The sequence below is a fragment of the Corylus avellana genome, chromosome 9, assembly GCF_965113065.1.
Source record: "Corylus avellana chromosome 9, dhCorAvel1.hap1.2, whole genome shotgun sequence".
NCBI lineage: Eukaryota > Viridiplantae > Streptophyta > Magnoliopsida > Fagales > Betulaceae > Corylus > Corylus avellana.
This window is the reverse complement of record NC_142498.1, coordinates 23,212,452-23,223,499: the sequence shown is the minus strand read 5'-3', so window position 1 is coordinate 23,223,499 and position 11,048 is coordinate 23,212,452. Positions and strand designations below refer to the sequence as shown.

The 11,048-nt window shown below is 37.7% G+C and overlaps 2 protein-coding genes across 6 annotated transcripts; both read left to right on the top strand.

Annotated features, from left to right (window-relative positions):
- Positions 1–1,077: 1,077 nt before the first annotated feature.
- BUBR1 (BUB1-related (BUB1: budding uninhibited by benzymidazol 1)) lies at positions 1,078–5,399 on the top strand. The gene is made up of 11 exons (XM_059604073.2): positions 1,078–1,391; positions 1,475–1,534; positions 2,048–2,192; positions 2,300–2,457; positions 3,289–3,370; positions 3,457–3,523; positions 3,591–3,645; positions 4,309–4,471; positions 4,612–4,697; positions 4,932–5,009; positions 5,113–5,399. The coding sequence occupies exons 1-11, from the start codon at positions 1,186–1,188 to the stop codon at positions 5,174–5,176; spliced, it is 1,164 nt and encodes a 387-aa protein (XP_059460056.1). The 5' UTR covers positions 1,078–1,185; the 3' UTR covers positions 5,177–5,399.
- A 484-nt stretch (positions 5,400–5,883) lies between these two features.
- Positions 5,884–9,692, top strand: LOC132189506 (splicing factor U2af small subunit B). 5 transcript variants are annotated; one of them, XR_009441045.2, is made up of 3 exons: positions 5,884–7,022; positions 8,460–8,538; positions 9,270–9,692. XR_009441045.2 is itself a non-coding variant. In XM_059604248.2 (2 exons), the coding sequence occupies exon 1, from the start codon at positions 6,150–6,152 to the stop codon at positions 6,984–6,986; it is 837 nt and encodes a 278-aa protein (XP_059460231.2). In that variant the 5' UTR covers positions 5,884–6,149; the 3' UTR covers positions 6,987–7,022; positions 9,270–9,692. The 5 variants fall into 5 exon arrangements, 2 of the variants coding, with proteins under 2 accessions (XP_059460231.2, XP_059460230.2); XR_009441044.2 differs by having other exon boundaries at positions 8,616–9,692; XR_015909081.1 differs by having other exon boundaries at positions 8,460–8,695.
- The last annotated feature ends 1,356 nt before the right edge of the window (positions 9,693–11,048 follow it).

Sequence of the window (11,048 nt, the reverse complement as noted above, 5' to 3'; positions counted from 1 at the left end):
CGGATATAAAGGGCTTATCAACGTTATCGTCCCTCTAACTAGGGTTACTGTTTTCTTCGGTTAGCTTAACTCATGAGTCAGGTTCATTCTGTTGCAGGATGTGGCTCTGGACTAATTTACGTAAATACCCCTCACTTCAGTGTGGTCACATCAATTGGTCCGCCCTTATTTATGGCTCTTCACCAATTCAATAATTGTTGTATCCACTTGTGGAGATCCTTCTCAAGCACCCATCTTTACATTTTGTGATGTGAACTTCCTTCCCAGCATTATCCACAACTCCAAATTCAACAACCTTGTTTGGATAAACTATATAGTCTTCTGTGTTTGCTTGGCTTTTTTCCTGATGAGTCGAGACAGAGTACTTGTTTGCCGTCATCACCATTCATTGTAACCCGTGGGCCAAAGCCCATGGTGTGGACTTCGTGCACATTTTTCTTTTCTTTTTTCCTTTATAGAAAGCCTAATTGGTTTTGAGTAATGTAAAATTTTAGAATTATAAAAGTATCTACTTCAAGGAGAATAAGGTGAGAAGGAGAATAGGATCTTGTACATTTAAATACCAATAATTAAAGTATCTATGGCCCCTACCAACCCCTCTTAGGTTTGTTTTTGCGGCTTTGCCGATGCTTTATATTTTACGTACGAGTCTTATGTATTTGCTTGTCACGACAGTCAATATATATTTTACAAAATTATTATAATTAGTGGTCAGTATTACTTCTAACCACCGTGTCAAAGTGGTTGTCATCACATCAGTGAAAGTGGTCGCAACTACATGAAAGTGGTTGAGGTGGCTATCTAGCGTAAAATGATATGTTTGTTCAATTTTTTTTTTTTTTTTTTTTTTTTAAGCCTTTTGCGCTAATAAATAAATAAATAAATAATATACTGTCTTTCTCTTGGAATAAATAATTCTTTCTTTTGAAAATTTTCTTTTTAGAAAGTTGGGCTTTTCTTCTTGAGTGGACCGCTGAACTTGTACAGGTTTGGGGCCCAACCCAAATTCCCCATCCCCAATGGAGCGCAAAGTTCAATTTTCAAACGTGCATTTCTGTATAAAGACAGACAGTCCAACTCCAACGGTTAAGTGGTAGCAAGAACCCTAACCTGTTTTCAAAATTTTGAATCTTGTGTGTCCGTACAGAGCAAGAAGAAGAAGAAGAAGAAGCATAGTAGCAGTCGATGGAGGAGGAGACCCACACCGAGGTTCAGAGTTTGGATCCAGAGACGGATTTTCTGCTCTCCAATAGAAAGACTGGGACCGAGTGGGAGCTTTTCAAGGAGAACGTCAGGCCCTTGAAGCGGGGCAGAAAGGTTGAGATCCTGAACGATTCTCTCAAATCCCACAACGACAATCGGCTCAAGAAATCCCTTCTTGAGCACCGGAGGTCCATTTTCCTTCTTTGCTTGAATTCTTTAACCAAACTTTAGTATTTATGATTTCTTATTAACTTCTTTAACTGGGGTTTAGGAGGTTGATTGAGGCGATCGATGAGTATAAAGGAGATGATCCTCTCCAGCCATGGCTCGAGTGAGCACTCTCACCTTTAGTTGATTTTATTGTTTCATTTCTTTAGATTTTTTTTTTTTTTAAATTATTATTATTAATTCAGATCTTTGTCTCCTTGTTCCTGCGGACGGAAATTTTAATATGCCTTATACTTTGTGGTATAGTACTAGCTCAACAGATTAAATTGTGTGTTAAGGAAAACCCAATGTAATAAGGAGAGTATAATTTAATTTTTTTGCCACTCAATCTTTCTTCGTTTTTGCAATTTCACAAACTTAGATTGTGAAATTAGAATGAGCATTTATTAAACATGTTTTACCATATTTCTTCCCGCATGATGGCTTCCTTCTCCTGAACTTGTAAATTTTTTACTGCTAGAAATGGTATATACTCGTCTGTTTTGCATAAGTTGAACAACGGCCTTTTCAAATGCTGTCACACATGTTCCATGCTGATTCATCTTCTGAGAGGAACTTGTTATGGAGATTAATGGCAATATTTGCTTCTTCTTCTTCTTTTTTCTTCATTTGGAAGGTGTATTAAGTGGGTTCAGGAAGCATTCCCTCCGGGTGGAGACCACTCAGGGCTGGTTGTGATATATGAACAATGTGTCCGCACTTTTTGGCACTCAGACATCTATAAAGATGATCTACGCTACTTGAAAGTGTGGCTCGAATATGTACGTTCTTTTAATCTTATTTACTTGTTCTCTTTTAGTATAAATACACGTGTCCCACTGGTGTTACCTATTCTTCATTGATTTTTGAAAATAAAATGCTATTGCAGGCGGAAAATTGTGTTGATGCGGAAACCATATACAGTTTTCTAGATGCAAATGAAATTGGGAAGTCACATGCTGTGTACTATATATCATACGCTTTGCACATTGAATCCAAGAATAAGGTGAAACGTGCTGACGAAATTTATAATCTTGGGATATCTAGGTAAGACTTTTTTTTTAATATCGCTCTGTTTTGTTGCATTTTGTTAAATCACTAGTTATACTAAAAGCTTAAGTTTCTAGGAAATGGTAAATTTAATGATTTAATTAATTTTCTTACACATTTGATCAACTCATGAGACTTGAAAATGGTCATTTGGTCAGCTGACATATTTGGTTACTATAATATGAAAATTTGTAATCTATTGATACTTTTTAAAAGAAGAAAGTACATGAAGAAGAAGAAAAACGTGGGTGCTGCTAGTCTGCTAGTATGAGGGTAAAAGAGAATCTGTACATTATTGTGAGTGTGGTTCTTAATAGTATTTAAATGCTCTAATTTTTCAGGAAAAAATATGCTCTCTCTCATATTTGTTTTAGTACATTGTTCTTTGGGTTTGTGTTTTAAATGCGTCACAGTAGTATTTCTATGCTTGGAATTTTGCTGTTCTGGTCCAGTAGAAGAATAAAAACTACTAGACTCTTTGGATTGCATTAAAGTAGCATGTTGAATTAAGAAGGAAAAAAAAAAAAAAAAAAAAACTGACAACCTTGCAACTTAGTCAAGAAATTTGCATTTTGAAGTACACGCAGAAAACCCTACTACAGAAACGGATCCAACAGTTCGCACATATTGGGCAACGTTATGCATTTATAAGTTATTAACATATGTTCTGACCCAGGTTTTATGCTGTTTCTTTTTTCTAAATTTCTGTGTTTGATCTTTATTCAGCTTTTATTTACTTATCAAAAAAAAATCTTTATTCAGCTTTTATTTTATTTTATTTTCATGCATTGCAGAAATACATCTCTCATTAATTTTTCAATTAAATAGGAATGCTCAACCAGTCGAAAAACTGAAGGATGCCTACAGGAAATTTTTTGCCCGCTCAATGAGGAAACCAAACGCAACAGATGTATGCATGTGACTTTTTGTTAATGACTTAATATTTGATATAACTTTTATACAAACCATTTACTATTCTATTTATTCAAATATTAGGAAGATTCAATGGAGAAGTGTTTACCAACACGGAGTTTTGGAACTGTCCTCTCTAGGGGAGACAATCGTAAGTTCCATTTCTCTTATCTGCCTTCTTGAGTTTCTGCTTTTTAAAACTCTTTCTAATGGTGCAGGAATGCATACTACTGAGAACTCTGATCTTGTCAAGAAAAATTTGAAGCCAAATAGGTGAGCATGTGGTGCTATTTATTTTAATATCCCCTAAATAGGAATTTTAGATATTTATTGAGATCTTGGATGAAAGTTGCTTTAGAAACTCTAAACCATTGTAGAAATGGGCCTTTCATAAAAAGTTTGTGATGAATGGAAGTTGATATGCTTAACTTCTGGTCATTGAAATACAATTTTGTATTACAGGTTCAAACACAAAGTTGGTGTTTCTTGTGTGTGTGTGTTTTTCTTTTCTTTTTTCTCTCTTTAAAAATGCACAAAACCAACCGCTTTTATTTAGGTTGAAACCTATTCCTCCCACATTGAAATAGGGGAGATTCAATCACAGGATGTTAAAACGTAAGTTTTATTTTATTTTATTTTTTTTATGTGTAAAGGAGTTTGAGTATTTCTATTTAGTAAACTGCTATGGGCCTATGGCAATCGTTTTGCAGTCTGCTAAATAACGTTATTCAAATGAGTTTTCTTTAATATGTTTGATATTATCAGGATTATTTGGCCCATTTATTTTTTTCTCCTTCCCTTCAAGTTAGGTTAGATAATGTTGTTCATTGTCAGTAATTGGGTGTTCAGGCGTACTAATATGATGGATGACACTTCATGAGATCTGATCTATATATTTTCTTATTCTAATTCTTTTGTTGTGATCCCTTTTTATAGGTCTCGTCCACTTGCTATTTTAAATGATAATGTTGTTGATGTCCCATTGCATCATGAGCCAGATACATCAAAGACACACTTGAACCCTTGGCGCGCTCTTGGAAGTCGAGCAGAGAGAATTAAAGAAAATAATCCAATCCCTACCAAGTGGACGTCATACAAGGTTTACCATTCATCCCCTTGCCACCCTTTCTTTCCAAATCATACAGCGTCTAACTATTGATACCACCTTGGATTTTGTTTCCTTGCATCGTTCTTCATCAACATCTAAATTCTAAAAGGATTTAAGTCTGCTTCTTTCAGGTTCCCCAAAGAAGACTTGGTTCTACAACTGGAGGTGCAACTCCAAGTTCCTGTATTGAGGTGTTTGTTGATGAAGACTGTGAAGAGTGAGTATTAGAACTTGTTTTAACAAGTGAGATTGTTATTAAATTTTTAAAAAAATTATTTCATTGCACTCTCCAATATACTTAGTTGAACAGACTAAATGTTGTTATCACATAATTTCGTTCTGGCTTCTTTATTGACATATAATCAAATTGTGAATACATACTAGATCTTATTCTCATTCTTGATAATTCAGTCCGATTGTTTAGTAATTTGTTATTAAGTGCTTTTTTCAGAATGAATGAGACGAAAGTTGAGGGTGGTAAGTCTTCAGCTTTGCAAGCTAGGCATGGGGATGGCCGAGACCTTAAAAAGTAAGCAATACTTTAGAAAATTTGCTTTCCATTCCAGTATATGCAGGCTGTTCTGTTTTTGAAGTGATTCTTATGAGCCTTTTACTGTTCTTAATTTTTGCAGGGAAACAGAGCTACTGAGGGAGAATCCTTTACGTAATTTCCCTCTAAACAGCCTTCCTAGATGATTAAATATCTCCGTTGTGTTGCATGGTTTCATGCGTGGGTCAGCTTTTATCTCTAAAGCCTGATCCATATCTATCCATTTGTTTCTTCAAGTTTTGTATTGACGATTTTTTTTGTTTTTTTTTTCTGAAACATTGATGGATTGTTGAGCAGGCATACCATCGTTCAACCTTTTGCTCTATGTTTAAGTTGTGTGTGATACATCAATACGATGGCAATCTTTCTTTGTTGCTCTCCTAAAATCCAAAATTCCCAAATGCTTCAATTTTTTTATCCGATGTGGTAATATACCAAGGAACAAGGCTATGCGGCACTCCCAACTAACTATTCGATTAATCTTTGTTAAATAAAAAAAAAAATCAATAATTAATTTAGAGTAATATAGAATAAATTTATAATACATTTTTAAAACAACCTAAATAAATTCGGCCTTGGGGGCTTTTTTTTCTAAACGAGCTTGAACGAGACTCGCATTGGGCTTTTCAAAATCAAAAGAACGAGCCTTTATGAGCCAAGCCCGACAGCAGCTCGGCCCATACACAAATTCATATTCAGTACGTAGTCCAGCCAAAAAAAAAAATATGAATATAGCTATTAGCTATAGGTGAAAGGCTTCAAAAGTAAACCCATTTAACGCCCACGATGCGACGTACGCTTTACCAATAAAAAAATCATATATATATACAGATAAAAGGCAAGTGCTGATGGTAATAGCCTAATAGATGAAGGTTCCACCTTGGAGGGTCTACTAGCTCCATGAATCTTAACCGGCGATAGGCGAGTTAGGCTCACTTTGCTCCCGTAGCTAGAAGCTTCCAAACCAGAACCCAATTCCTATATTAGGGCTTTTTTTTCTTCCCCCGCCAAGAATTAGGGCTTTTCACACATCTCCATTTCCACCTTCAATTTTGCTATCCACTGGGTCTCCTAAAAAACCCTAATAACGATACATCCCCTTAATCGAAGAAAGCTTCCATGGCGGAGCACTTGGCATCGATCTTCGGCACCGAGAAGGACCGCGTCAACTGCCCGTTCTACTTCAAAATTGGCGCGTGCCGCCACGGAGATCGGTGCTCTCGCCTCCACAACCGGCCCACGATCTCGCCGACGCTCCTCCTCTCCAACATGTACCAGCGGCCGGACATGATCACCCCCGGCGTGGACGCGCAGGGCCAGCCCATCGACCCGCGCAAGATCCAAGAGCACTTCGAGGACTTCTACGAGGACATCTTCGAGGAGCTTAACAAGTTCGGCGAGATCGAGAGCCTCAACGTCTGCGACAATCTCGCCGACCACATGATCGGTAACGTCTACGTTCAGTTCAAAGAGGAGGACCAGGCCGCCGCCGCCCTGCAGGCTTTGCAGGGCCGGTTCTACTCCGGCCGGCCGATTATCGCCGATTTCTCGCCGGTCACAGATTTTCGCGAGGCCACGTGCCGGCAGTTCGAGGAGAACAACTGCAACCGAGGTGGGTACTGCAATTTCATGCACGTGAAGCTGATTGGGAGGGAGCTGAGGAGGAAGCTCTTTGGGAGGTACCGTGGGTATAGGGTCAGCCGGAGCCGGAGCCGGAGTTTGAGCCCGAGGCATAGGCGAGATCATAGGGATTATTTGGACCGTGATTATCGTGGGAATGGGAAGCGATCGAGTAGGGACAGGTATGAGAGAGACGGTAGTAGTGGGAGGAGAAGGCACGGGAGTCCTAGGCGTAGCGGGAGCAGGAGCCGGACCCCCGTGCCAGGGAGGGAAGGGAGCGAGGAGCGGCGAGCGAGAATTGAGCAGTGGAACCGAGAGAAGGAGGAGAGGCAGTGAGATGTCTGGAGGCAGTTTCCCTTTCCATTTGTTACGGTACAGTACTTGAAATTTGGTTCATTCGGTAGGCTCGGTTGGGTTTTCGTTGTTGCTACTTTGAGAGAGATTGAAATTGGTCTTCGTTAGAATTATTGCTCCTGATTGTAGTGTGTCGATTAAGAACATAGTTTAGCTGTGGTATGCTCAAACTTCTTTGCTAGTCTTATGAGCCTTTTGTAGTTTATCTTTGCTGATACTGGGTTATTGTTAATCATCCTTCTAATTTCTACTTGTGTTGAGCTTCACTTGTTCGATTAACGCACTGGCTGTAACGGGTTTTAGGTTTAGTTCAGAATCTATTGGTGGTGCATAAGGCAATCATACTGGAGGCTTTTGGCTTGTAACAAGTGAGACTTAATCTCACTCAAACCACTCCTTTATATGATTTCTGCATTTATTTAAGCCCATTGGCTCAGTTTGAGTGTTGCCAATGCAAACCACTGATTTTAAATCTCTGTTACTGTGATCAGTGGATTTGGATCCGGTCTGCTTTTTTGGAGCCTTAGCCATTTGCTTCCCAAATAGTAAACAGGCGCTATGTTTTTCTTGTGGTCATTTCTGGTTTTCAATAGGCCTCTTTCTAACTTTGATATGATAATTAGGCTCCTTTCTAATTATTTCTTCTTGATCTCTTTAATTGGACGATTATCTCTCACCAGATATTAGGGATATTCAATTGTTGAACAATAATTTTTTTCCCACGTCATCTATCACTGAGTGGATATTACTTGTTTTCAAAAAAAATTAATATTGCATGATAGTCACGAGTATTAATTGAGATGTTTGGTCAAGTTGTTGGTGTTCATCTGGTCTTGACTTGATTTTAGAATTGCAACGTAAATTATTTGAATTACTTTGGAAGTTGTCGATTGAGGTGTGCTTTTAAGGTGATGGTTGAATCTTGCTGAGATTATGTTGAATTTGTGTCTAATAGAAACTATAATATCCACGGGGATTGCTCCAAACAAATTGATGCTTACCTACCAGCCCCAAATCTCACCTAGTTCAGAGAAAATTGGTAGGTTCCATGAATATATGGTGCTCAATTCATGATAAAACATTTTAGGCATTGTATTTGGAAGATGGTGTGAGATTATAACGTAGGTTTACAACTTTACATGGATGGTTATACAGGCTTTGGTCAATTATAACGTATTATAGGGCCTCAGCAGACTTGTTGTGTGGTAGGTTAGGAAGTTCATGTTTCAGATTTTGACTGGGCCTGCTGTTATAAGCCCACATCCATTGTAGGTCACTAGTTGCGATTGGTACTACCATCATAGATGTCACTGCAATTTGTTGGCATTTCCTGAAGGGTCCGGAGATTAGTTGATTGAGATCATTTTCTTATATTTCTGCTCCTGGTCTTATTTTCAAGTGAGAAGCTTAATCCTTTTTTTCTTTCTCTAATGATTTTTCCATTTATGCTTTTAGGGCCAGATCTGGTAGCCTGAAAATTGGGCTTGCCGAGCTCAAAGTTGCTCAGAAAACGGCTTCCCGGTTTTATTTTCTAGTCAGAAACTTTTCCCTCTCTCTCTCTCTCTCTTTCTCTCTCTCTCTCTCTAATGATTTTTCCATTTATGCTTTTAGGGCCAGATCTGGTAGCCCTGAATATTGGGCTTGCCGAGCTCAAAGTTCCTCAGAAAATGGCTTCCTGGTTTTATTTTCTAGTCAGAAACTTATACCTATTTTGCTTTCTTGCTAATGATTTTTCCATTTATGCTTTTAGGGTCAGATCCTGAAAATTGGGCTCGCCGAGCTCAAAGTTGGTCAGAAAACGGGTTCCTGGTTTCATTTTTTAGTCAAAAGCTTAATTGTTTTTTTTTTTTTTTTTTTTTTTTTTATCTATTGGTATTTCCATTTATGCTTTTAGGGCCAGGTCTGGTAGACTGGTACCCTTAAAAACTCTAAAGTTTGTCAGAAAACAGGGAAAGTTGTCTGGTTAATGTATCAAGCATGTATCTTAGTTTTGTTTTTCTTCTAACCAAAAGAAACATGTTTATCAGGGAACAACATTATGCTTTTCTGCCTCTAGGAAGAGCAAAAAAAAAAGGTTATGTGTTTCCCTTCTTGATAACTTAGGGACATACTTATGTGTCTAAAACAAATTGATATGGTGCCTCTCTGTGTGTTTTAGTGGCTTTATAGGAAATTTGTTTGACCCGTTCTGTTAGAAACATAAACACCCTTTTACCCCGTTATTCTTTTGAATCCAAAATTGACCTCCTTCCTCCTTTGCACTAGTGCTGCAGATATAGGGTTTTATCCATGATCATCTGGTCAAGACCGTTGTTTTGGAGGGACAAGGTATTACTTCTTGAAGCGTTCATTCAAAAAATGTCTGAGGATTAAGGCGCCATAACTTCAGCAGCTCCAACCTTGACATGTCTTCAAGCTTTCATGAGGTTTGGCAGAGTGCGATTACTAGTGACAGGTCCTTGACTAATTTTTACAAGAAATGGTGAAGTTTCACCCGTGCAGAATTATGTCGTTTGAGGAAGAAATGGGAGTTAGTGACCGCTTTCTTATTATATATATATATATGTACACACGCTCGCGATAGAAATTCCAGGCTAGATTATCTGCGCGTGTTACCATTGCAGTTCTCGTGTTATATATATATATATATATACACACGTTTGAATGAGAATTGCGCCTATTAATGGACTGAATTGCACCTATAACTCTATTAGTGGACCTGGCTGCGCCATTTCTTTCAATGTTTTCGCTAAACCCCGTCCTTGTGTCAATACTCGCTGTGCATCTTTTGTGAGTTTATATAACTCGAGTATCGGCTGCCTGTGGGTGTGTTGCCTGAAGGCCGAAAGGAAATGTGGAAAAGAGCTCGTCGATATTGTAACACGCAAGGGTATCTCCATAAGTCGAGACTGAAAAAGGAAAGGATGCTTGTGTGGACATGTACGTAGATAAAAGGAAGAGGATATTTTCATTCATGTCGAATTAACTAAACGTCGTTCTAATCTGAGCTTTTAGAAGGGAGGTCAACTTTGCTGCCAATGCTTAGTTAAAAGCAGCTGTTAAACAAGTCATAGATTAGGTTTAGGTTTAGATGAAAGAAATTTTTAACTGTATTTGTGATATTGTCCTGTGAGAGCAACTTGCTCTATTTCAATGAAATCAGTATAATTTTCCTGCGGAACAGAAGCTGTCATCGAGATTGCATGGTATATCTAAATGTTGGATTCAGCCATTAAGGTTTGGTTGGCTACCCACTGGATTTGGATAGTCTTTTTCATATTTTATATATTATCTAATAATTAATTTCGAACCGAATCATCTAAAAAAACGCCTCTTTCATCGTTGGAATCCAATTATTCTCAGGGGGAAAAAAAAAGCATTAAACTTTTTAGATTTTTTAAATTAATGGCTTTAAAATTGTGTAACAATTAACAAACATGTAAAGAAGGTTAATTTCTTTATAAACCAGATGGGCTTCATGTAAGGCTACAAACCGCTCGAATTCAATTACTAACTGCATTCAGTGAGTTATTTTGGTTAATTATTTTAACAAAAAATTTGGTGAGTTATTATCGTGTTCACCAATATTAAATGTAATTTTTATTTTTTTAAAAAAAATTATCATTCTCTAAAATAGTAAAAGTAAATGGTTAGGTGCTTTAATAAAGTAGATATTTTAAAATAATAAATTTTTAATTAAAATAGAGACAAAAAATGCTCTAACTGTTTGGTATTATAACATTGAAAATGAGATCCTCTTTATTTTAAAGGAAATGAAGAGGAATTGGTTGTTGCACCATTTTTGCCGCCTTCTTTTCCTCTCCATTTCCTTTGAAATAGAGAGATCCTTTTGGATAATTATTGGCCTTGGGATCCAGGCGGTGTTTGAAAAGGAAAATCAAATATCCCTCTCCACGTTTCTCCTAGCTTGTATGCCACATCCTCCGATAAGCGCGATTCTATTGGTTGAGTGACAGCATCGCGCACATCTTGAGATCCTCTGCGAACCGATTGGTTTTCACCCCGTGCAACCTAACTTCAACG

What these genes read in the sequence shown, in the direction of transcription:
- LOC132189506 (XM_059604248.2), top strand. Translation starts at nt 6,150, where the DNA reads ATGGCGGAGCACTTGGCATCGATCTTCGGCACCGAGAAGGACCGCGTC.
- BUBR1 (XM_059604073.2), top strand. Translation starts at nt 1,186, where the DNA reads ATGGAGGAGGAGACCCACACCGAGGTTCAGAGTTTGGATCCAGAGACG. An exon ending in CCTCTCCAGCCATGGCTCGA is followed by an intron (nt 1,535 to 2,047) that starts GTGAGCACTCTC and finishes TTCATTTGGAAG; the next exon opens with GTGTATTAAGTGGGTTCAGG. An exon ending in TATAATCTTGGGATATCTAG is followed by an intron (nt 2,458 to 3,288) that starts GTAAGACTTTTT and finishes TCAATTAAATAG; the next exon opens with GAATGCTCAACCAGTCGAAA.